General features: G+C 34.6%; 1 protein-coding gene across 1 annotated transcript in view; it reads left to right on the top strand.

The window, feature by feature from the left end:
- LOC124542038 (scavenger receptor class B member 1-like) overlaps positions 1-24,759 on the top strand; it is a 57,373-nt gene that overhangs the window by 5,267 nt on the left and 27,347 nt on the right. Inside the window, exon 2 of the mRNA XM_047119993.1 lies at positions 23,619-23,853. Within this exon, the coding sequence (XP_046975949.1) occupies positions 23,628-23,853 (226 nt within the window). The 5' untranslated portion in view covers positions 23,619-23,627. The remainder of the gene's footprint in view (positions 1-23,618; positions 23,854-24,759) is intronic.

The raw sequence follows: 24,759 nt of genomic DNA, 5'->3' as shown, positions 1-24,759 counted from the left end.
TTTATTTATAGTTTTCGAAACATGATAATCCCATCCCATTTGGATGAGTTGAAGACGACATGCCATTTGAGATATGTTTCGATGTATCGAACACATTATAGATTACAGCTCCCAAATTCTATACGGTTTTCACTAATAGACGAATCGATTCACGAAGGAGGTTTAAATGTATAATTAATTAAAATTTCGTGCAAGTTGACTGGAATTTTATGATAGCTGTTGAAAAAATATGTCTACGGGATAGCGATGTATATACATATAGTAAAATATACACGGTAAGGGCATAAAAATTATTACAAGTTTTGTGTGTCTCGTTGTTCCGGCTAATCTCTGGAACGGTTGGACTGATTTTGACAGGACTTTCACTCACAAAAACCTGATGTAATAGGGAATCACTTAGGCTACAACAACATTTTTTTGTTAAATTATTAAGCGTAAGAAGTCCGAGAACAGATAGTAACCTATATTATATAATAATAATATGAATATGAGACAACATCACATACATTACTCTGATCCCAATGTAAGTAGCTAAAGCACTTGTGTTGTGGAAAATCAGAAGTAACGACGGTACCACAAAAACCCAGACCCAAGACAACATAGATAAATAAAATTTTAACAAAAAGAAAAACCGACTTCAAACAAAACACTATTTTAAAACAAATGAATATGCACGAAAAAGTAATAAAAATAATTGCGTATTCAACATATTTTTAGAGTCTTCCTAAGTTAAATGAAATGAAAAATATTAGACTACTTAAAAGTCGATTAACGATTATATCATGTAGTTATAGTTATTGGTATATTTGGAGCCGGTGTCAGCCTCGGTGCCCTTGCCCCAACAATCAAAAGAAAGAAGCGATACGAGCCCCTTGATTGATCCAGTATATTATTGTGTAAAAGGTAATTTGTAAAAAACATATTTGTTAAAGTATTCTCGTATTGTTTTTTGATAGATATACTGTAGGGTTTTATTGGCTGACACCGACTCCAAATATAATAATAATTATAACTACATGATATAATCGTTAATCGACTTTTAAGTAGTCTAATATTTTTCATTTCATTTAACTTAGGAAGACTCTAAAAATATGTTGAATACGCAATTATTTTTATTACTTTTTCGTGCATATTCATTTGTTTTAAAATAGTGTTTTGTTTGAAGTCGGTTTTTCTTTTTGTTAAAATTTTATTTATTTTTTGATTTTAAGTGAAGCTGATGTTGACTAACTAATTTTTTTTAATATGGATAGATTAAGCGTTCCGTTTATATGAGTCAGAAACTACTTCGAGGACAATTTCAAAGGAAACTTGCGAATAAAGCAAAAATAGACTTTCGAAAATGCGGATTTAATACGTCACGCGGCGTGAACTACAAGGATCCCTCGAAAGAGCTGTAATCGAACTCAGCAAAAAAACTTTGAAAAAGACCAACTATATTTCGTACATCATATGACATCACATCACATACACAAAATTTGATTAAAGATAGTAAGAAATTCTGCCCCATATCGCACCCTAACTGCGAGCCGTATAGGAGTTTCATCACTACATAATATAAAACAAAGTCGCTTTCTCTGTCCCTATATCTTTAAATCTACGCAACGGATTTTGATGCGGTTTTTTTTAAAAGATAGTGTGATTCAAGGGGAAGGTTTGTGTATATAATACATGAACAATATAGTAAAGAAACACTGATAATTTTAGAAGTTTGCGATGTGATGTCGTATATAAACAAATTCTGTAGTATATTTAGTATCAGTATTGCACCCGTGCGAAGCCGGGGTGGGTAGCTAGTTGATTATAATATTCGACTATGATAATTACATAAACATAACCACATTACGGAAGGTGACTCAAATATCCAAATAACCTATAAATAAAAGATTCGACCGAGTATCGCTAACGTGCTCCTCAGAATTGTTCCGTTCCCTTCCGTTCCGTCACTTTGTCATGGATCCTGTGCTCAGAACCTTACCAAACTTTCACCAAATTACCCTTGAAGTATATATTTTATAATAAAAAAAGAATTATCAGTATTGGTTAACGTGATTTTCAGTTATTCACCTATTTGTCGCGCATATACATAACGCAAATTTAAGACTTATGTCGTTTTCACATGGATACCATCATCGGAAAAAAAATAAAAAAATGGGACCCCACGGGAAGCACTACCTTTCAAACAAAAAAAAAATTATCAAAATCGGTCCACCCAGTGAAAAGTTATGAGGTAACAAACATAAAAAAAAAAAAAAAAAAAAAAAAAAATACAGACGAATTGATAACCTCCTCCTTTTGGAAGTCGGTTGAAAACTAAATAATGATAATCTACATTGACTCGGCCGGGAATCGAACCCGGGACCTCGGAGTGGCGTACCCATGAAAACCGGTGTAAACACCACTCGACCACGGAGGTCGTCAAATCAATAAATATTAGTGTGTTTACAAAAGTAAAGCGCTGAAATTCTCTGAGTGAGTACTCTGCGGGATTACTCTCTCTAATTCCTGGTTCCCCCTTCCTTCACAAATCTATGCGTACTGGCTCGCCATGTCACCGCTTAACTGTGACTTTGATCCCATCGCTCACGAAGAAATCTGGTAACTTCTTAGTCACACCGCCAGCAAATGGAACTCTACCAACTCACGTGTTCCTCTTATAACCTGGGTGCCTTCAAACGAGGCGTGAAGGGGTAACTTGCGAGTATTGAGAGGGTGACTAGTGCAGCTCATTTATACTACCTAAAAAACATGATCATTATTTTTATTAAAGAAGCCTGTTTTTAAACCCAAACTCAAATAACTTTATTCAATATAGAAGTATTACACTTTCTTATTGATGGTCAATTGAAACACTACCACCGGTTCGGAAAAGAAAATACCCTGACCTGAGAAGAACCGGCGAAAGAAACTCAGCGGGTTTTTTTGTTTGTCTCATATATTACATAAACAATTTAATATGAAATGAAATAGCCAGACGGCGATCGTTTCATTCCCAGAAGGCCAGAGTCTACACTGTGTTATGCAAAACACCTCAGCAATATTTCTTCATAATATAATGTATAGTTTAGGAGTTCATAGCGAACAAACATATAAACATTCAGGTTTATTTCAAAAATACTATGGTTCTGAAGAGTTTAATTTAAAATTTATGATAATTTCTACACGCTGAAGGCTAATCAAATAGGCATTAGCAATAATAATTATTATAGAATTTGACCTAATATATTAATAAATAAATATTGGACAACATCACATACATATATACGATCTTATGTTACGATTGTTAAATATATGTAATAAAATATGGTTTTAAAATTACAACGACGACTTATATCTTTAAAAAATGTTTCAAAAACCATTAACAAGACCTTGATAGTTTTTAAAGATGGCTTTTCCAATGCTTGGAACCAAAGTTTATTTGGTAGTTCCCACGCTCGCGGCTTATATTGAAATAATTAGAGAGAGGTGCCGATGGTAGGAAGTTGCTTTCAAAATATGATGTATGTAATAATAGACAGTGTAATAAATTAATAACGATTCAGAATTAATCAAAATATACTTTACCAGAGAACAGAGATGGTCCAGTGATTAGAACGCGTGCATCTTAACCAATGATTGCGGGTTCAAACCCAGGCAAGCACCACTATATACATATATGTGCTTAATTTATCTCGTGCTCGGCGCTGAAGGAAAACATCCTGAGGAAACCTGCATGTGTCTAATTTCATCGAAATTCTGCCATTGTGCATCCCACCACCCCGCATTGGAACAGCGTAGTGGAATGTTCCAAACCTTCTCCTCAAAGGGAGAGGAGGCCTTATCCCAGCAGTGGGAAATTTACAGGCTGTTACGTTACTTTACTTTTATACTTTACTAGCGACCCACCCCGATTTCGCGTGCCAATCTGATAATACAGCTTTATCTCATTAGACAATACAAATAGTTATGTCCCTGTGGTTTAAATCTAAATAAATAAATGCATTTTGGACATCACATACATTACTCTGATCCCAATGTAAGTAGCTAAAGCACTTGTGCAAAATCAGAAGTAACGTCAGCACCACAAACACCCAGACCCAAGACAACATAGAAAACTAATGCCTGTTCCCGGGACCTGGCATTCCTACCCATGAAAATCGATGTATACACTACACGATCGTGGAGGTCGTCTAATCTGTAATATCTTCGATAATATTAATTTAAATTGCATGCTGTAAAGCGCCATATTGATCTATATTAAATGCACAATGTAGTTAGGGTACTTAATTAAATAGGTGTTAAAGCTGTATTGCTAAAAATAGCGTTAAAATAAGCCTTTTGTCGTAAAAAGTAAAGTTAAAAAAATTGTTATTGAGGGTTATACCTAAGAGATTTTTTGAAGGTGAACATTGCTGTAGTACACTGTTTTCATTTATCTCGTAGGGTTTAGACAGCGTTTTGCAATGTTATCTCTAAAATAATAACCTTTTCGTTACTATATTGTAGTTAGTATTCGATACAGTATTGTTGTGTTCCGGCTTGAAGGGTGAGTGAGCCAGTGTAACTACAGGCACAAGGGACATAACATCTTAGTTCCCAAGGTGGGTGGCACATTGACGATGTAAGGAATAGTTAATATTTCTTACAGCTTCATTGTCTATGGGTGATGGTGACCACTTACCATCAGGTGGCCCATATGCTCGTCCGCCAACCTATACCATAAAAAAATGTATTATACATATAAACCTTCCGCTTGAATGAAACTAACTAATTTAAAGAAACCGCATCAAAATCCGTTGCTTAATTTCAAAGATGCCTAGCACACATAAGAACATACAAAGTCGCTTACCGTTGTCTGTGCCTATCTTTAAAATTAAACAACGGTTTTTGATGCTTATTTTTTTAATATATAGAGTGATTCGAGAGGAACGTTTTTGTATTATAATACATGGACAATATAGTAAAGAAACGCTGATAATTTTAGAAGTTTGTAATGTGATGTCGTAAATAAACAAATTCTGTAGTATATTTAGTATCAGTATTGCACCCGTGTGACACCGGGGCGGGTCACTAGTTTCAAATAAGTTCGATAGTTCATAATCTAACCGTCAATGACGCTTTTATATCGCTAAGAGGAACTTAAAGATAACAATTTAATCATTATTTGTGTTTATACAATGTACAACTGTTATTTATAAAAAAAAATGTTTACGTTGATAATCTTGTAACCATTTATAATTAATTGGTATTAAATATAAACAATAAACATATAATTAAGAGTATCTAAAATTATAGTATGTCATTAAACCTGTACCGATTTTGATAGTATTTGTGTTGTGGGTGGTGTAGGTTAGAGGTCGTGTTGTTATTTTTGGAAATTAAGTTATTTGAACCATCCAGTACGATAACATCCGATTATTATTAATAGTATTTTTATGAATTAATTATAGTAATGATTTTTATATTATGACCCAGTGGTTAGAACGCGTGCATCTTAACCGATATTTGCGGGTTCTAATCCATGCAAGCACCAATGAATATTCATGTGCTCAATTGTGTGTATAATTCATCTCGTGCTCGGCGGTGAAGGAAAACATCGTGAGGAAACCTGCATATGTCTTATTTGATAGAGATTTTTCACCCGCATTGGAATAGCTTGGTGGAATGTTCCAAACCTTCTCCTCATTGAGAGAGGAGGGTTTAGCCCAGCATTAGAAAAATTTAAAGACTGTTGTTGTTGTAGGAAATCGCCTTTAGATGACGGTAATGGTGACGGTGACGCACATATGTTCGCAACCCCATGACGACCCTTAAAAATGGGTAGGTACCACTGGTTTTGAATGGGTAGTCTCGACTCCCACAAATAATTTACTACATAAAAACTTCAACAGTGCTCTTTAATTATTTATCTATATATTTAGGTACGTCGAAGGGCGTTAAATATAACGGTCGATTGTTGACCTTACACGCACACTAATAACATGACGTTTCAATGTCAAGCATAGCTACGCACACATAGATGATAAGGTTGACCCGTTTGTTTTAGTTCTTTGAAGGGCGACCCTATCTGAACATACTAATAATCTAAGACTGTTCCGGGAGACGTTGCTTATGTAGGAATATTAACAAAACCTTCAATTATTTTTACACTATTTTAAAACAAATTAATATGCACTAACAACAGCCACAAGCTGTAAATATCCCGCTGCTGGGCTAAAGCCTCTTCTCCCTTTGAGGAGGTTTAAAACATATTCCATCACGCTGTTCCAATCCGGTTTGGTGGAATACACATGTGGCATATTTTCTATGATATATGCACTTTTCCTCACAATGTTTTCCTTCACCGCCGAGCACGAGATGAATTACAGTTATAAACAAAAATTAAGCACATGAATATTCAGTGGTACTTGCCTGGGCTATGCCTACGCTACGTCTCATTAATATGCACTAAAAAGTAATAATAATTGCTTATTTAAAATTTTTTTAAAGTTCTTCTAAGTAAAATGAAATGAAAAACATTAGACTACCTAAAAGTCGATTAACGATTATATAATGTAGTTACAGTTATTGTTATTTTTCGAGTCGGTGTCAGCCAAGAAAGCCCTGCAATTAAAACAACACCAGTTTTCTCCCAAAAAAAATCAAAATCTGTTTACCCGCTTAAAAACTATGAGGTAAACATAAATAACAATCGAATTGATAACCTCCTACTTTTTTGAAGTCGGTTAAAAATCCCCTCTGGTTAGCCCAAGACTAGAGTTTGTAAACCTTCCGAATAAGGCTAACATAACTCATTACCACTTCCTCAGTAAATATATGCAATTTCCGAAGATATTGGCCGTTTGTGCCCTTATTTTTTTGCCTTATATATTTATTGAATATTATAATGATATAGCAGGATATGGTATGAGTATCACGTTACTGCAGTGTGGTTGCAGCATAACGTAAGTTTTTTTTTAAAATATTTTTAACTTTTTTACATGCATGTTTTGTTTCTTTTTTCGGAAATGTTTAACAATTATCGTTTTATTTCAACTTATTTCCAGAAAACCCTTAATAATTGATATACCTAAACCTTCTGTATCCTTCTGTATATTAGAGAAAATCCCATGAATATCAACTCAGTAGTTTTTGAGTTCAACGCGAACATACAGACAGTCTTTGTTTTATTACAGGTAGTGATAAAAAAGTGACTCATCAGTGTGAACTGATTACGGTTTAATGTTTACTGAAGATATTGTCGTCAATGAAAATAGAATATAACTGGGGAGATAAAACGACGCCCTGAGGGACACTGGGACAGATGTCAGGGTAAACGGCCTGCGTGTTAATTGCGATAACGATTAATGCTCATAAATAAATTAATTTAAAATTATAATAAATTTACTGTAAAGATTTATGTCTTCGGAAAATGACAATGACAGTTATCGCGGTCAGTTTTTTTGTTTTGTCTAGCGCGAAGATCTACAATTTCGGTCTCGATATTTTCTATTATGGCAATTCATATGAAATACGCTTTTTTTGTAAGTATTCGATAATTTTCGAAATTACAATAAAATCATGAGTGGTAAACAATTATTAGCATCTATACATATAATAAAATTGCATTGTCTGTTTGTAATCTTAAAATAGCCCTTTTAAAACAACAACAACAGCCTGTAAATTCCCACTGCTGGGCTAAAGGCCTCCTCTCCCTTCGAGAAGAAGGTTTGGAACATATTCCACCACGCTGTTCCAATGCGGGTTGGTGGAATACACATGTGGCAGAATTTCTATGAAATATGTCACATGCAGGTTTCCTCACGATATTTTCCTTCACCGCTGAGCACAAGATGAATTATAAAGACAAATTTAGCACATGAATCAGCGGTGCTTGCCTGAGTTGAACACGCAATCATCGGCTAAGATGCACGCGTTCTAACCACTGGGCCATCTCGAATCTTATACTCAATGCTTATGTATAGACGGTACACACGGCGCATATACCAAAATAACATTTTTACAATGTTTGTCTATCTGTCTGTTCGTCTGTTTGTTTGTTCCTGCTAATGTCTGGAACGGCTCGACCGATTTTGACGGGACTTTCACTGGCAGATACCTAATATAATAAGGATTAACTAAGACTACAATATATATCTATTTTGTTAAATTCAAACGCGTACAAGGTCGTGTTAAACTATATTTTTTATATTCTGTATGACTCGTCGTCGTCGGTCGTCAATAATTACTAATATGTATATATCTTAATGGCTATTATTATGTATATATATATATTTAAATACTAGTATTCGAAATTGGTCAAAATTCAACTAAAAAATAATAATTACGATACAACAATAATAATTTCAAGTCTTTATACCCCAAAGCACGTCGACAGCTTTCAAAACATATGTACAAAATTGTAAAATAATTATAATATATGTATATATTTTTACCGCCTAATACGTCAATACCTTGTAGCGCAACATTAAAAAAAAAAACATGCGATCGCCTGTCACAGTCTCGCGTTTTTGGCGCGAAATTGGATGCTTGGGTATGCTATTTCTGAGTAAAAAAATGGTCCTATTTTTTTTATTGTTATTAATTTAAATTAATTAATGTTATTATTTATTGTTATTTGATATTGTGAAGTCAGATAATTATAAGATTATTCTTTTAAAAGGTTAATATCAATTCTGCTTTGTATGAATATACGTTTAATGGCGGCAGTAATTGTAATTGATTCTTTTATTGACACGATATACTCATAAATCTTCACTGTCCACATTAACATATATTTTTTATAGATATTATCATCATAATTTAAATACATAGTCAAATATAACAACGCACCCGGTTTTGCACGGGTTGAATAAAGAAGTACTTGTATATTGATAAACACATTAAAAAAAAAACAATTCATATTTTTATACGGCCAAGGTATTGGGTGCGTGCTGCCCAATATCGGGATGTTTGACGCTCCATACGGTTTTCGTCAATCAGTGGGAAATAAATTATCAAAAATGGTCCGTTCTGGAATACATAAAATACCTACGTTACGAAATTTATCACCTGGACCAATGGCGTAGGATAGTGTAGATGCTAATTTAGTAGTGGTACGGCTTTTTATATTACGTTTTATATTCGATTCGATTACGGAAAATGCTGGGTATCAAGTGGACAGATCGCCGCACAAACGAATCAATCCTGAACCAGCTAAAGATTAGAACACGTCTCTCCACCATTACTTGTCAACGCGTACTTCGTTTCTTTGGCCATGTGGCTAGGCAGGAGGACAGCCTGGAAAAACTTATAATGGTTGGCCAAGTGGAGGGGAAGAGAGGTAGAAGGAAGAGTGTCGTCCCGGTGGATAGACACGGTAAAGACAGCCATAGGATCCTGTACCCAGGCTTGCCTACGAATGGCACAGAATAGAAATGGCTGGAGGAAGGAAGTATTCAGGAGAGCTATACGCCTGGTGGTCACGACCCTCAGCAATGAGGAAACGACTGGGAAGAAAAATTCGATTCGATTCTGACTCAATCATAACGATAATTTCTACTCATCTGTGTGTACGTTATGATTATATTTTAATCCAACTTGGACCGAGGTACGACTGGATCGTTGCTTTTCATCATTACCATTACATAGTATAAAACAATGACGCTTACCGCTGTCTGTAGGAACAGATATACATAGGAATGTATGTCTAGATCTTTAAAATTGGGTTGGGCCCAAGGTTGGTGGCGGATTGACGTTGGTAAAAATAATACACATAAATCGTTTATATTACATACAGATCTATTGTTCGACATAATTTGAGCAATTGTTACAATCAACAACATATGTCAGAAATTTTACTCAAAACCTTAATTAATTATACATTTAAACCTTCCTCAGTCACTTCCGGCATTAGTGAAAAATTCGATTTGCAGGGCTTTAATTTTAGACGCAGCGGGAGGACATTATTTTATAGTAATATTTGATAAAAACCCTAGATAAAATAATTAAACTAAATAAAATACATTTTATTATTTATTTATAATTTATTGTTGAATTTTTTTTATTGGTTTATTATTATTAGGAAAACACTGAACGCACCCAAACGTCAAACATGGCCGCTTGTTCAACTATTTCATTGAATTTTATGTACATAATTATGTAGGTACATAGACCTTTACGAAATTATTTATACTATATAGTAATTATTACTATATAGATATATAGTAATAATTGCTTCAATGTGATCCAATTACAATTTAATTAGTAAAGACCATTGTCAAACCGGTGTACACTTATGGACTTAATTTATTTGATCTCTGCGCTGTAATGATTCTGAAAACAGAAATTTTTAGACCCTATCTTCCTCATTTTTAAAATCCAATTTCACAATCAGACACGACCAGAAATAAAACAAACTCTTTCGTTTAAACGAGACCTGAAAATGTAACTATGCTAACATCTTAAAAAAATTGATTCCTTTGATTTTAACTCAGCATCTTGGACTTTAAAGCTTCCTCAACTTACAGTTTTTATCAAATGATAAGTGTAAAAAAAAAACAAATCACTATTGACTATATAGGTTCTAAATCACAAACGCAAACTGGACGACAGTCTAAAAAACTAGGTCATGATCTAGGTGTATTAAGGCCAATATACAATTCAGGTCATTATTAATTGCCGATCAATAAAATAACAAACCATTCCTGAGACCTAGATACTGTTAAACTCAAGACATTTTGCTTTTTGTACTCCTGTTACTGTACCTGCACTCGGGAAAAAAAGTTTTTTCAAGATTATCTCGTGAACGGTCGCAATAGGCTATTTGACTGGTTTTTAAAATCCAATTTATATTATTTAGTAGAGGTTAAGGAACCCAGTAAAAGTTGGTTTCTTTATTTCTAGAACATATTTGCCGAAATATATAATACTAAAAATTCTATACTTAAATAGCGCGCAAAAACGCTACTTGGACAATATGGCGCTGCAATGGGGTCGGTGACGTCACTTGCCTGTATTTTAATCTTGAGTACACATATCAATCAAAGTTAACAAGCAAGTGATTTCTGATCCAATCAGGAGCGTTTTGTGTCACGTGACAAAATAAATAAAAATGCATTTATATTTATGGATTTTTGAATAAATTAAGTATTATTTTTAACTTTCGTTAATAAATATCCATTTTTAAACTCATAATATATACTGATTACAATAATTGACAATTTATTTTATTCGTATTTGTATTGTCAAATAACCTATTATGAAAAAAACGTAGTTATGAAATTTGTAGCACTTACTACAGTTAGTGTGTGTAATGGAAAACATATCGTTTTCGAGAAAAATTTACTTTTACCCTGGGTAACTTTCTTAGCACATAGATCAATGGGAACTTTTGGGAATTTGTTTAGAACCACAAAAGGAAGACATGTCCAAAATACCAGCTGTTACCAAAATTTTCAAAATTTGGTCTTTATTCCCTGCGCATTTTATAGGATTTATTTATTGTTTTGATAGAATATGTAGCCCGCTTTGCTTTGAATGTTGAATATAGTTACAGATTAATTAAATATATTTTATTAATTGAAGATTTCTTTGTATACCATATTTGTGATTTGACTTTCGTGAGTTAGAATCACTGGATACTTGCAGAGCTCTCGAAGAGACTACATAGAATTGACAATGCGAAAAACAGTCTTCTCATAGGTCTACTCATTTTAAATGTTGCTCTTTATTAATTGTAAATTTTCAACAATCTTATTGACTGCCCTCAGCTTCTTGAACTTTTTAAATTTAGGTTACCATATAGGATTCTCCGGCATTCAATTTTTACTTTTCAACCTCTCTTTCGTACCACTGTGTTTGGTAAAGGATCGCCGATACCTCGCATGTGTAGCACATTTAATACATGGCTCACAAACGAACCTAGAGATATTTTTTCCCTTGAACTCAGCCAATTTAAATAATAAAATAATATTGTCTATTATATCACTCTGTAAAAATCACACTAGATTATAAATATAGATCTGTATACAACATAGATTTTTTGCACGTTGTACACGCCTCTAAGTGGCATACATATTGGTATTTAAGACTTACATGTTTAAGATTTTATTGTGAATGCTGTATATGTTATGCTGTTGGTGTGTCTAAATAAATAAATAAAAGTAATTGTCAAGAAATGCAAGCGAACGTTTGGGGCGATGAGGCATCTCAGCCTCTGGATTTTTTTTAAAATTTATCTAACCAATTTTGGAACCATTAACGATTCATTGAATTATCCGATGTACTTAAAAATTCTATTACTAACCATAAAGATTTCCTATTGCTAAAAAGGTACGAAGATCACAGAACACTGTACTCCAAAGAGTCTTTAATCTTGAAACAAACCTCTTTGCTGTTAATTAATCAAACTTGTTGCTTAGAAAGGACGTTGGTCTTAAATTCTTCGGTCCAAATGTTGTGCATTTAGGTCGTGCGTTCAAACTCGATATTGCGAAATCACTGGTACTAGATGTGGTTTAAAATGAACGCTGGTTATTAACTATCTTATTGTCACTGGGTAAATATATTATGTAATATAAATAATTAAATATGAGACAACATCACATACATTACTCTGATCCCAATGTAAGTAGCTAAAGCTCTTGTGTTGTGGAAAATCAGAAGTAACGACGGCACCACAAACACCCAGACCCAAGACAACATAGAAAACTAAATGATAATCTATACCGACTTGATCGGGAATCGTATCCGGGACCTCGGAGTGGCGTACCCATGAAAACGGGTGTACACGGAGGTCGTCGAAAATACTAAATACTAAACCAATCTTATCTTGTATAATTTATCTATGCCGAAATTATTTCATAAAATTGATATATTGAGTTTAAAACTGACAAAAAATTCTAAGTTATTTAATTATTGAGATTGAAATTGTATCGTCCTCAGAAAACATGCTCATATAAAAAAGATATATATTATAATTTATTTAAGTGAGCTATTACTATATTAAGTGAAGCTAGCACCGGTTCGGATTGTACATTCTACAGAGAAGAAATGACAAGAAACTCAGTAGTTATGTAGTAGGCAAGTAGGCTTTGACAAGCAATTTACAGATCAGTATTAACACGTTGAATGCGGAGCGAGGTCTAATACGCCTCGTATGAGTCCCTTGCGGTGCGGCTAAGAAAAACATAGATTTCTCTGTCGTGCGGAGGCCGTAACATCTATTTGATATATTGTAGGAAAGTGATAAATATATTTATATGATGCCTGTTGAAAACAGAATGCTATGGTGTGCCTACTTTAATACGGGGTCTCTTTGACCACGTACCGTAATGAAGAAATAAAATTCGATCACGTCACATCGAGTTTTAGTTTCTTAAACGTTACGGGGTCTAAAAAGCCCCGTGACGATATGATGATAGTTTTCATACGAGGCCATAAGCGCCCCTTGTCGCAGGAATGGAAAAATAAAAAATACATGTAAAACTAAAATGAAGAACTTTCTAGAAACTCGGTAGCTATTATTTTCCAACATTTGAAATACATACATACAATATAATGTAATTTAAATACAATTATATATCTTGCCTGAAATTGTATCATCTGCATAATATTGTTATATAATACATAATATATTAATGTATTTTAAACAAATGTAAAATTAATTACTTAATATATAATTACTATGATTTAATCGCAAAACGCATCCCGCCGTTAAACGTAACAGTTTAATTTATAATATTACTAGTGACTAGCCCCGGCTTCGCACGGGTGCAATACTGATACTAAATATACTACAGAATTTGTTTATTTACGACATCACATTAGAAACTTCTTAAATCATCAGTGTTTCTTTACTATACCTTACTATATTTTACCTTCAAGAAAAGATCGTACTCCTTCCTTAAAGGCCGTCAAAGCACATGCAAGCCCCCTGATATTGCAGATGTCCATGGGCGGTGGTAGTCGCTTTCCATCAGGAGGCTTCCTGCTCGTTTGCCATCTATCACATAAAAAAAAGAATATTGTCTATGTATCATATACAAATGCCTTCCTTTCGAATCACTTTATCTATTTAAAAAAACCGCATCAAAATCCGTTGCGTAATTTTAAAGATCTAAGCATAGGTACATAGAGACAGACAGCGGTAAGCGAATTTGTTTTACATATACATATAATCATTACATAGTATTTATACTATGTAATGATTATATGCATATGTAGAGCACATCGCTCTTAATTTCATCTGCAACAAATTTAAGCTAGATATTGCAGTGATATGACACAGAGTCTCTAGCCGGTTCTTCTCAATATAATCTACATTGCGAACCGGTAGTAGCTTCACTTAACAATGTTTTGTAAAAGGACCAGGGCCGAATTTAGGGAAGGGCGAACGGAGCAACTGCCCTGGGGCCTTTACATGAGTGAGGGCCACAATATTTTTCAGCGAGTTAACAAATATCGAGATATACTTATATTAATAATGTAACATAATATTTTAAATGTTACCGATACGAGTAAATAAATCATAGCTTATTGATTGTAATAAAAAAGGCTTATTAATCCATAATATAATTATTAGGGTCTCCACGCTCCTGTTGGTCTAGGGCTTTCGTGCCTTGTAGCCTCCGGGCCTCCAGACCCTTAAACCCGACTTTGAATAAGACGATTCAAAAGTGCCTGTTAAAGCTTACTTGAATAAAGTATTTAGGATTTTGATTTGATCCAACGTGAATTTCATGTTTCTTTTTAAAATATATGTATATATCTTATATGTGTGTATTATGTACACATAGCGGAATTAATAATCTGTTTATTCGCACAGATAAGCAATAATTATACATAAGAATAATTAAGCAATGAGGTCGTCCTTATTATGTAATTAAACAATAGACAGGTATTCTTTTGTTTCACATAACTACCGACCTGCTTCGACTTTACACGGTTTTTTAGGGTTCCGTATATCTAAATGAAAATGGGTTACTTGGTGGTAGGGCTTTGTGCAAGCCCGTCTGGGTAGGTACCACCCACTCACCAGTTATTCTAGGGCCAAATTACAGTACTTAGTATTGTTATGTTCCAGTTTGAAGGGTGAGTGAGCCAGTGTAACCACAGGCACAAGTTAGTGGCGCATTGACGATTTAAAGAATAGTTCATATTTCTTACAGCGTCATTGTCTATGGGTAATGGTGACCACTTATCATTATGTGGCCCATATGCTCGTCCGCCAACCTATACCATAAAAATAATGATCCGTCAAAGAACTAAAGTCATCGACATAGCCCACCGGATTAGTAAGCTAAAGTGGCAGTGGGCTGGTCATATTTGTCGCAGAACCGACAACCGTTGGGGAAAACGTGTTCTAGAGTGGAGACCGCGTCTCGGCAAACGTAGTGTAGGACGTCCTCGGGCACGGTGGAGTGACGATTTACGCAAGGCGGCAGGCAGGAGCTGGATGCGAGTAGCCGGAGAAAGACCACAGTGGCGTGCACTTGGAGAGGCCTATGTCCAGCAGTGGAAGATCAGGATGATGATTATATAAGATCAATTCGATTTTGGTCTGTCTTTCGGTGAAGAACAATTTATCGAATAGCAGTGCTTTGCAAAAGTGCTTTTGATTGGTATGTTATGTGTGTATTTGGGTAGCTACCCATCAGCTAATCTACATAGAGAACAATACTTAATGTACAAATGCAGGCACGACGCATTGGCTCTCGAGCGCATTGGCTATGTAAGGAAATCAAATCAAATAATAAGAAATCAATTTTATTCAAGTAAACTTCACAATGAAGTGTTTTTGAATCGTCAACAATTAAATACTACCACCATTTCGGAAAGCAGCTTCTAACGAGACGAAACGGCAAGAAACTCGCATAGTTGTTCTTTTCAAATAAACAGATTTACAATGCTGTTATTTACAGTAATTAGTGTCCTATAATGGAACCCGAGCCTAACTCCAGACGTTTCTTTCTAAAAAGTACTCTTTTAATGAATAATATTGAAAATTGGAATGGTTAATATATGTATGTAGTTTACAGCACCCATGTCCAATATAAATAATATATATAGTAACAGCCTGTAAATTTCCCGCTGGGCTAAGGACTCCTCTTTCTTTGAGGAAGGCTAGGAGTATATTCAACCAAACTGCTCCAATGCATGGTGAATTCATATGTGACAGAATTTAGTTGAAATTAGACACATGCAGGTTTCCTCACGATGTTTTCCTTCACCACTGAGCTCGAAAATTATAAAGACAAATTAAGCGGATGAAAATTCAGAGGCACCCAGGCAGGGTTTGAACCCGCAACCATCGGTTAAGATGTACGCTCTCTAACCACTGGGCAATATAGCCTCTCTAAATAAATTATACGAATATTCCTCTACTTTTGCTTATAATGCATAATATTTAGTAGTTTAGATCAAAATAGATAAATCGATTAAAATATTAGTAGGTACAATAAATTATCAAGTTTTACGAATAATGTATGCATGTAACAAAATTGGAGTGTCTGTTTGTAATATTAAAATAACTCTTATTTACTCAATGCATATATATGTATACACGGTACATATATCAAAATAACATTTTTTACAATTTTCGTCTGTCCGTCTGTTTGTACGGCTAATCTCTGGAACGGCTGGACCGATTTTAATGGGACTTTCACGTGCAGATAACTAATATAATAAGGAGTAACTTAGGCTACAATAATATTTTTTGTTAAATTCAAACGCGTACAAGGTCGCGGGCACAGCTAGTACAGACTAATATAGCGTGAGATGAACGCCTTATCAATAATAGTGATCTTTAAACAGACCTTGAGCGTAGCGAGATTAGACCTAAATTGAAGGGAAGTGTGTTTATCTATTTATATAAATAAATAAATATAAATATGAGACAACATCACATACATTACTCTGATCCCAATGTAAGTAGCTAAAGCACTTGTATTATGGAAAATCAGAAGTAACCACAAACACCCAGAATCAAGACAACATAGAAAACTAATGATAATCTATATCGACTCGGCCGGGAATCGAACCCGGGACCTCGGAGTGGCGTACCCTTGAAAACCGGCGTACACACCACTCGACCACGGAGGTTTATATAATGCTAGTAAACCGCCCTTCGCAGGGGAACTGGATATGTATTATTATATTATGACCAAATTACAGAGCTGTAATGGCCCAGTTAAGGAAAACATCGTGAGGAAACCTGCATGTGTCTAATTTCATAGAAATTCTGCCACATGTGTATTCCATCAACGCGCATTGGAACAGGTCGGTGGAATGTGTTCCAAATCTTTTCCTCAAGATGAGAGGAGGGCTTAGCCCAGTAGTGGGAAATTTACAGGATGTTTTTATTGTTGTCAAATTTACTTTTACTTTTATAATAAGAAACAATTTGTAACCTAAAATCTGGGAAGGAACTGACTTCCAAAACACAGCGAAAGCTAGTTTGGAATTCAGGGCTAGCATTTAATAATGTAAACAAAAACTTGTGTGTGAAATAAATAAATAAATGGTTGTTGACTAATTGACATTTCTTGCACATTATCAACAGACAAACACACGTGTGTAAACACTGGGCGAAAACTTATGCAATAAATATCACAGGATGCTAATTATACTGGAACAAAGCGAGAACAGCTAGTATATGATATTGACAGGCCCTTCTAAAAGCGCGGTTAAAACGAACGCGCCTTAGAAGGGCAAAAGAGAACGTTTGTTAATTTTTTAATCTATAATTTAATCGGACGTTTATTACTGGATACAGTGAGGAAGGCCTTGAGCATGGATGTGGATGGATATAGAGGTAGAGGACCGAGGAAACGATGGATGGATTGTGTGAAAGAGGATACGTTTAGAAAGAATATTACTTGTGAGATGACGTCTAACAGAGAAGTATGGAAGGAGAAGACATGCTGCGCCGACCCCAAATAAAATTGGGAAAAGGGCAGGAGGATGATGTTTATTATTGGATACAAACTGTAGTTAAAAATCAGAAATTTAATAACACTAATAGTTGATTTTCTATACTACAATAGTAGACGAAGAAAACATGAATAAATAAAACCTGGATGTAGCCCAAATAGAAGAAGCGTACAATTTTAGAAGACCTCCTTGGTCGAGTGTGTCCACCGGTTTTCATGAGTACGCCACTCCGAGGTCCCGGGATCGTCCGGCAGAGTCAATGTAGATTATCATTACTTTTCTATGTTGTCTTGGGTTTAGGTGTTTGTGGTTCGTTAATTCTGATTTTCCACAATACAAGTGCTTTAGCTACTCACATTGGGATCAGAGTAATGTATGTGATGCTGTCTCATATTTATTATTTTGTGGTGCTAATAACAAGTAAAATACAATTAATCTATAACTAATAGTAATAAATAAATGTATATATAGTCTACACATATCATTTATCAATAAAAAATATAAAAAAACATATAAGATTACAATTATATATACACGATATATTTACAATAAGTACGAATAGAAATGATGAATCCTCAACAACAACAGCAGCCTGTAAATTCCCACTGCTGGGTTAAGGCCTCGTCTCCCTTTGAGGAGAAGGTTCGGAAGATATTAACATGTGGCAGAATTTCTCTGAAATTAGACACATGCAGGTTTCCTCACGATGTTTTCCCTCATCGCCGAGCACGAGATGAATTATAAACACAAATTAAGCACATATATATTCAGCGGTGCTTGCCTGGGTTTGAACCCGCAATTATCGGTTTAGATGCAGGCGTTCTAATCACTGGTCTGTCTCGACTCTATCACATCCCTTGAACTTTCGAAATCTTTACTCCTTAGTCTAAATTGTCTAAATTGTCTTTCAGCTAGATGGAAATGACATCCATATGGTTGTACGACCTATAATTTGATCGATATCGATATTTTCAAAAAACCAATGTAAATTTTCATTGAATAAATTAATTCTGTTGTAAGAGAATTACACAATTAATACCATGATAATCTCATTATCATAATTAGTGTAATTACACATTTATATTGCTAAACAACGATGCATATCTAATTATTTTTTACGTCCATAACTAGCTGGGCGCCACGGTTTTATCGACAGCATATTAGGGAATAAATGGCAAATAATGTTATCTATAGTATATACTAAAAACTAGCGACCCGGCATCACACGGGTGCAATACTGATACTAAATATACAACAGAATATGCTTTTTTACGACATCACATTAGAAACTTCTAAAATAATCAGTGTTTCTTTATTATATTGTCCATGTGTTATATACAAAAACCTTCCTCTTGAATTACTCTATCTATTAAAAAAAGCCGCATCAAAATCCGTTGCGTAGTTTCAAAGATCTAAGCGTACATAGAGACAGACAGTAAGCGACTTTGTTTTATACAGTGTATTGATAGTAATTAGTATATAAACAAAACTGTAAATGTATATAACTGTACAGTTACTTAATAACGTACGTTATAATTCATTATTTCAGATATTCTGTAATAATAACTTAATAAAACATTTTTGTAAGCCATTTTGTAAGTCTGAGTGAAAGGGTTACTATAATAAACATCTATATAAATAAATAAAATTGATGTGTTTGTTCGTTCAATACATATATACATACATAGATAGATAAGTTACCAAAATCAACACAATCATTACTTTTCTTTTCTGTTTGTCAAAATCTTTTTGTTTTTTTTTTGTGGCTTTTATTTGTGCCAAAACGGCACAGATTATTTCGCCAATGTCACGTGCGATAGAGAAGACACGATGGAGATTGATCGGTTCGGTCGAGATTACTGTCAAAATCTTAAAAACGGGAAAAAATGAAAATATACATATATGATTTGATTGTAACTGAATAGTGTCCACATAAAATAAAATTGGTGCATCATGCTGGGTAAGAGAGGAACTCTGTGCTCGGCGAGCTTTTTGTTTTGATTCTGATTGCTCAGTTTTAATTTGACTACATGTGATATTTATCACTTCTTTATACTTCAGAGTAAAATACAGAATCTTATCATTACATATGTATTTTGTGGGTACAGGTTACAGGGTACTCTTTAAAGTAAAGTAAAGTAACTACTGTAAAGTAAAGTAACAGCCTGTAAATTTCCCACTGCTGGGCTAAGGCCTCCTCTTCCATTAAGAAGAGGGTTTGGAACATATTCCACCACGCTGTTCCAATGCGGGTTAGTGGATTACACATGTGGCAGAATTTCTATGAAATTTGTCACATGCAGGTTTCCTCACGATGTTTTCCTTCACCGCTGAGCACGAGATTAATTATATTCACAAATTGAGCATATGAATATTCAGTGGTGCTTGCCTGGGTTTGAACCCGTAATCATCGGTTAAGATGCACGCGTTCTAACCGCTGGGCCATCTCGCCTCTTACTACTGTTTACGATTCTATAATCCTACAATTTTGATAGTCGGACACTGCCCTGCAAAACGTTTGTCAGATTACCACTGTATATACTAAGTGATTTGATTAAAATCCCACCGGCATGACCTTTTGGGGTACTGTCATAGAAAAAATACTTTTTATGATAAAGGTGAGCGGATGAGCAAATTGCTTAGCTGATGATAAATGGATAATGGCGCTGTACAAAATAATCATTCCTCGCGCCAATGCGCCACCAACCTTCAGAGCTAAGATGTTATGTCCCTTGTGCCTGTAGTTACACTGGTTCAGTCAAAGACAATATAGTTTTCACAACGTGTTTGACAATTTAGATATAGACGATTTTACAAGATGTACCACCGCCTTATATCTGAATACTATCTAAACCTGCGGCTTTACCCGCTCGAAATTTCTAAAACACAAACACATCGTTTTACCCCTTTTAAGGGAGTTTTAGAAATACGTTCTTAGAGGATGTTTACACCCTATACGGAACCTATATGACAAATTCTAAGTTTGTAGGTGTAATAGTTTCTGAGATTTCGTGTTTGATCATTGAGTGGTATTATGCTTTTAAATAAATAGATAAAAAGGTAGTTAGAAAAGCTTTGTGAAAATTTCCTACCAGACAACTTTTTTTTTATTTCAATTGCATACTTTTCTTGGTGGTAGGGCTTTGTCAAACCCGTCTAAGTAGGTACCACCCACACATCGGTTATTCTACCGCCAAATAACAGTACTCAGTATCGTTGTGTTCCGGTTTGAAGGGTGTGTGAGCCAGTGTAACTACAGGCACAAAGGACATAACACCCAAGGATGGTGGCACATTGACGATGTAAGGAATAGTTAATATTTCTTACAGCGTCATTGTCTATGGGTGATGGTGGCCACTTACCATGTCCATATGCTCGTCCTCCAACTTATACCATAAAAAAAAACTTTTTTGGAGTTAAAATGCCAGTATTGGTAAAATTAAACTATATGCATAAACGATGGCGATTGAAATTCACTATTTTTTCAAAAAACACACAACAAATAATTACTATATTAACCGCCCCGGCTTCGCACGGGTCAAATCTGATCTTAATATACTACAGAATGTCTTACAACGTTCACAGCTTTTGGAGGAGGTTATCAATTCATCTGTATTTTTTTTATGTTTGTTATATAGCAATATAACAACATTATATAACTACATTATATAATCGTAATGAAAATACATGACTTTGTATTTTTTAAATGTTGAAAAAGAGTACCTACTGACTTTCTTGTCGGTTCTTCTCGGTAGAATCTACTTTCCGAACCGGTGGTAGCTTCACTTAATTGTAAAATGACGATTTAAAAGTGCTTGATTAAATACAGTTCAGCGGATCAATCGCGAAAGTGCGACAGACAAACAGAGTTACTTTCACATTTATAATATTAATAATATAGATTAATAATGCGCTTTTAAGACTCAAAATCAAAATGTTTAAGTATATTTCTTCATATATTTTAATATTTATCAAATTTCATAATTTTATTTACACTACCGCCCAGATTTGATACCTAACTGGTAGATAAGAATTTCGGACACGAATATAACCTCCTTTCGTATTATTCATTCATTGAACTATTGTTTTATTTTAAATCGTCCTAAAAACGTGAGGCGTTTGTTATTTATTGCCGCCATTTTGTATATTAACAATAATGTTTATAACCTTTAAATGTGCACGATCTACAGTAATTATGGTTACCTACGTTAGACGTAATATTGTTTCATATTATCTTGCGTAAACTTTGAGGTTAATTTAACACTAGCCCGCCCTGGATTCACACGGATGTAATCTATTGATCATAGGCGTAGGTAGGTGAGGAAGGGCCCCGATGCATAGAAAAATAATTGGGCCCTCACCCCTTCTTTCCAATCCCTCTTTAAAATTACCTTGTAAGAAATCTTAGCTTACAACTTAGCTACAGAAGCTTAAGGCTTAAGTTTAGAGGGCCCCCTAAACTCCGGGGCCCTGGTGTACTGCACCACCTGTCCCTACAGCTATCGTAGTATCGTCGCCACTGCTATTAATACAGTAAATTATCAATACATAGTCGAAAGCTTCACTTTCCGCTGTCTGTATGTCTCTATTTAAGCTTAGATTTTGATGTGATTTTTGTAATAGATAGAGTGATTCAAAAGGAAGAGGACGGAAATACATTATATATGTAGTAGAGAAACACTGATTATTACTATTATTTTCATTTGCGCGAAAAATGAATTTATGTGTTTATGTTTACCCAATAGTCAACCCTTTGAAAATCAGTGCTGTGCATTAGCACAGCCTATACTGAGATGAACCCCTTGCTACCTACACTGTGTTCTTTAAATTTAATTATTATCTTGTGTACAATCGATGTAATGTATGTGTATGTGTAGCAAAATAAATGGTTTTAAATGATAATTTTGAAGGTTACATTGCAAACGCTGGCTGAACCCAACGAGAGAGATGAAAATAATGTATTACGTTATTGTACATCTAAAAATATCTTCAAAAAAGTCCGCGCTGATATATATCTCTTAGGAATAACCCAAAATAACAACTTTTTATTCTTTACTTTTTACGACACATAAATTATTTATAGAATCAATCCTCATATAATAAAACCTTCGTCAGTTTTCAAATTCATTCCTTTATCAAGTCTTAAGCTCTTAGTACCTTTAGAATCTAAACATCAAATCATTGAGACAAAATATGTCATTCTCGATCAGTAAAGCAGATCGCTCATACTGAGCACACGTAAATAGATCTTAAGGTGACGAACCTTTTCTTACCCCGACTATAACTTAAATGTATTTAATAGATAGATATTATAGATAGATATAAGCCTGAACTTACTGAAAAAGATTTTTTAATTAATTCACTTCATTGTTATATTTTATTTTAAGAGCTGAGGCGCGTTCTAACCACTAAGCCATCCCAGTGATTAGAACGCGTGCATCTTAACCGATAATTTGGGGATCAATCCCATTCAAGCACCACTAAATATATGTGTGCTTAATTTATGTTTATAAATCGTCTCGTGCTTGGAGGTGAAGGAAAACATCGTAAGGAAACCTGCATGTATCTAATTTCATCGAAATTCTGCCACATGTGCATTCCACCAAACCTCATTGGAACAGTGTTGTGGAATATGTTCCAAACCCTCTCCTTAATGGCAGAAGAGGCCTTAGTCCAGCAGTGGGAAATTTACGGGCTGTTACTTTACTTACATTATTTCTTTTCAGAGACCAAAGATGATGTCGACTACACCAAGTTCAGAATTGAACAGCGAATCTTCATCTTGCACAAATTCTACAACCTGTGTCAACGACACAGAATGCCCAACGGATTCATTGCACAGTCTCATTGATGACGGGTCCCAGAAGGTATCCGTCACAGACTGCACTGGGAATGAGTGTTCAATGTCTTGCACAGATAATAAAACGAATGGACAGAAGAAACGAAAATCGATTTATTTCAGTAAGTTTTTATTTTTTTATATAGTTAAGTATGAAAAAAGACTTGATACGCCGATCTCAAATAAAATTGGGATAAGGGCAGGGTGATGAAAAGACGAAAATTTTATTGACGACCTCCGTAGTCGAGTAGTGTGTGCGGTTTTTATGGGTACGCCAACTTCATTAGTTTTCTATGTTGTCTTGGGTCTGGGTGTCTGGTACCGTCGTTACTTCCGATTTACCATAACACAAGTGCTTTAGCTGCTTACATTGGGATCAGAGTAATGTATGTGATGTTGTCTAATATATATTTATTTATAAAGACTATTTTTGACATAGGACCATTACCGATTGTCTTTTTGGAACTCCTTGGGGGTTAAATGAGATCTTACCTCACTCCTTACTAGTGTAGTACAAGGTACAAGTAGGGTACAACGATCCACGTATTCCATCAGTCCCTTCTACAACAGGACACGCAAGGTCCCAGACTACAAGGCCTTGGGTTGGATCATGTTCTGTATTTTTAACGCCTGATGACAGCTGTAGGAGAGCCCAGTATATAAAATTGTACATAAAGTGGCAATATATAATAAGTTCATAAATATATATAACCGATTTTTTGCTATATTTGATATATCGTAAAATTCAAAATATATTTATTTTTCTTTTAACCTTACTTCAAAAAACTGTATTAGTCATCATGAAATATATTAACTAAAATTAACTTTTTAATTATATTTTTAATCTTGTAGGAAGTGTGTTACATAACCTCAATATATTATTTGGCTAAATTGATGACGTACACACTACAGTTTCATAAAACAAAAACGTGAATTGCTTTTGATATATATCTATACATATAATAAAATTGGAGTGTCTGTTTGTAATATTAAAATAGCCTTTTTTACTCAATGCATAATATGTATGC

This window comes from Vanessa cardui, chromosome 29 (genome assembly GCF_905220365.1).
Source record: "Vanessa cardui chromosome 29, ilVanCard2.1, whole genome shotgun sequence".
Classification (NCBI taxonomy): Eukaryota; Metazoa; Arthropoda; class Insecta; order Lepidoptera; family Nymphalidae; genus Vanessa; species Vanessa cardui.
This window is presented reverse-complemented; position numbering and strand designations above follow the sequence as displayed.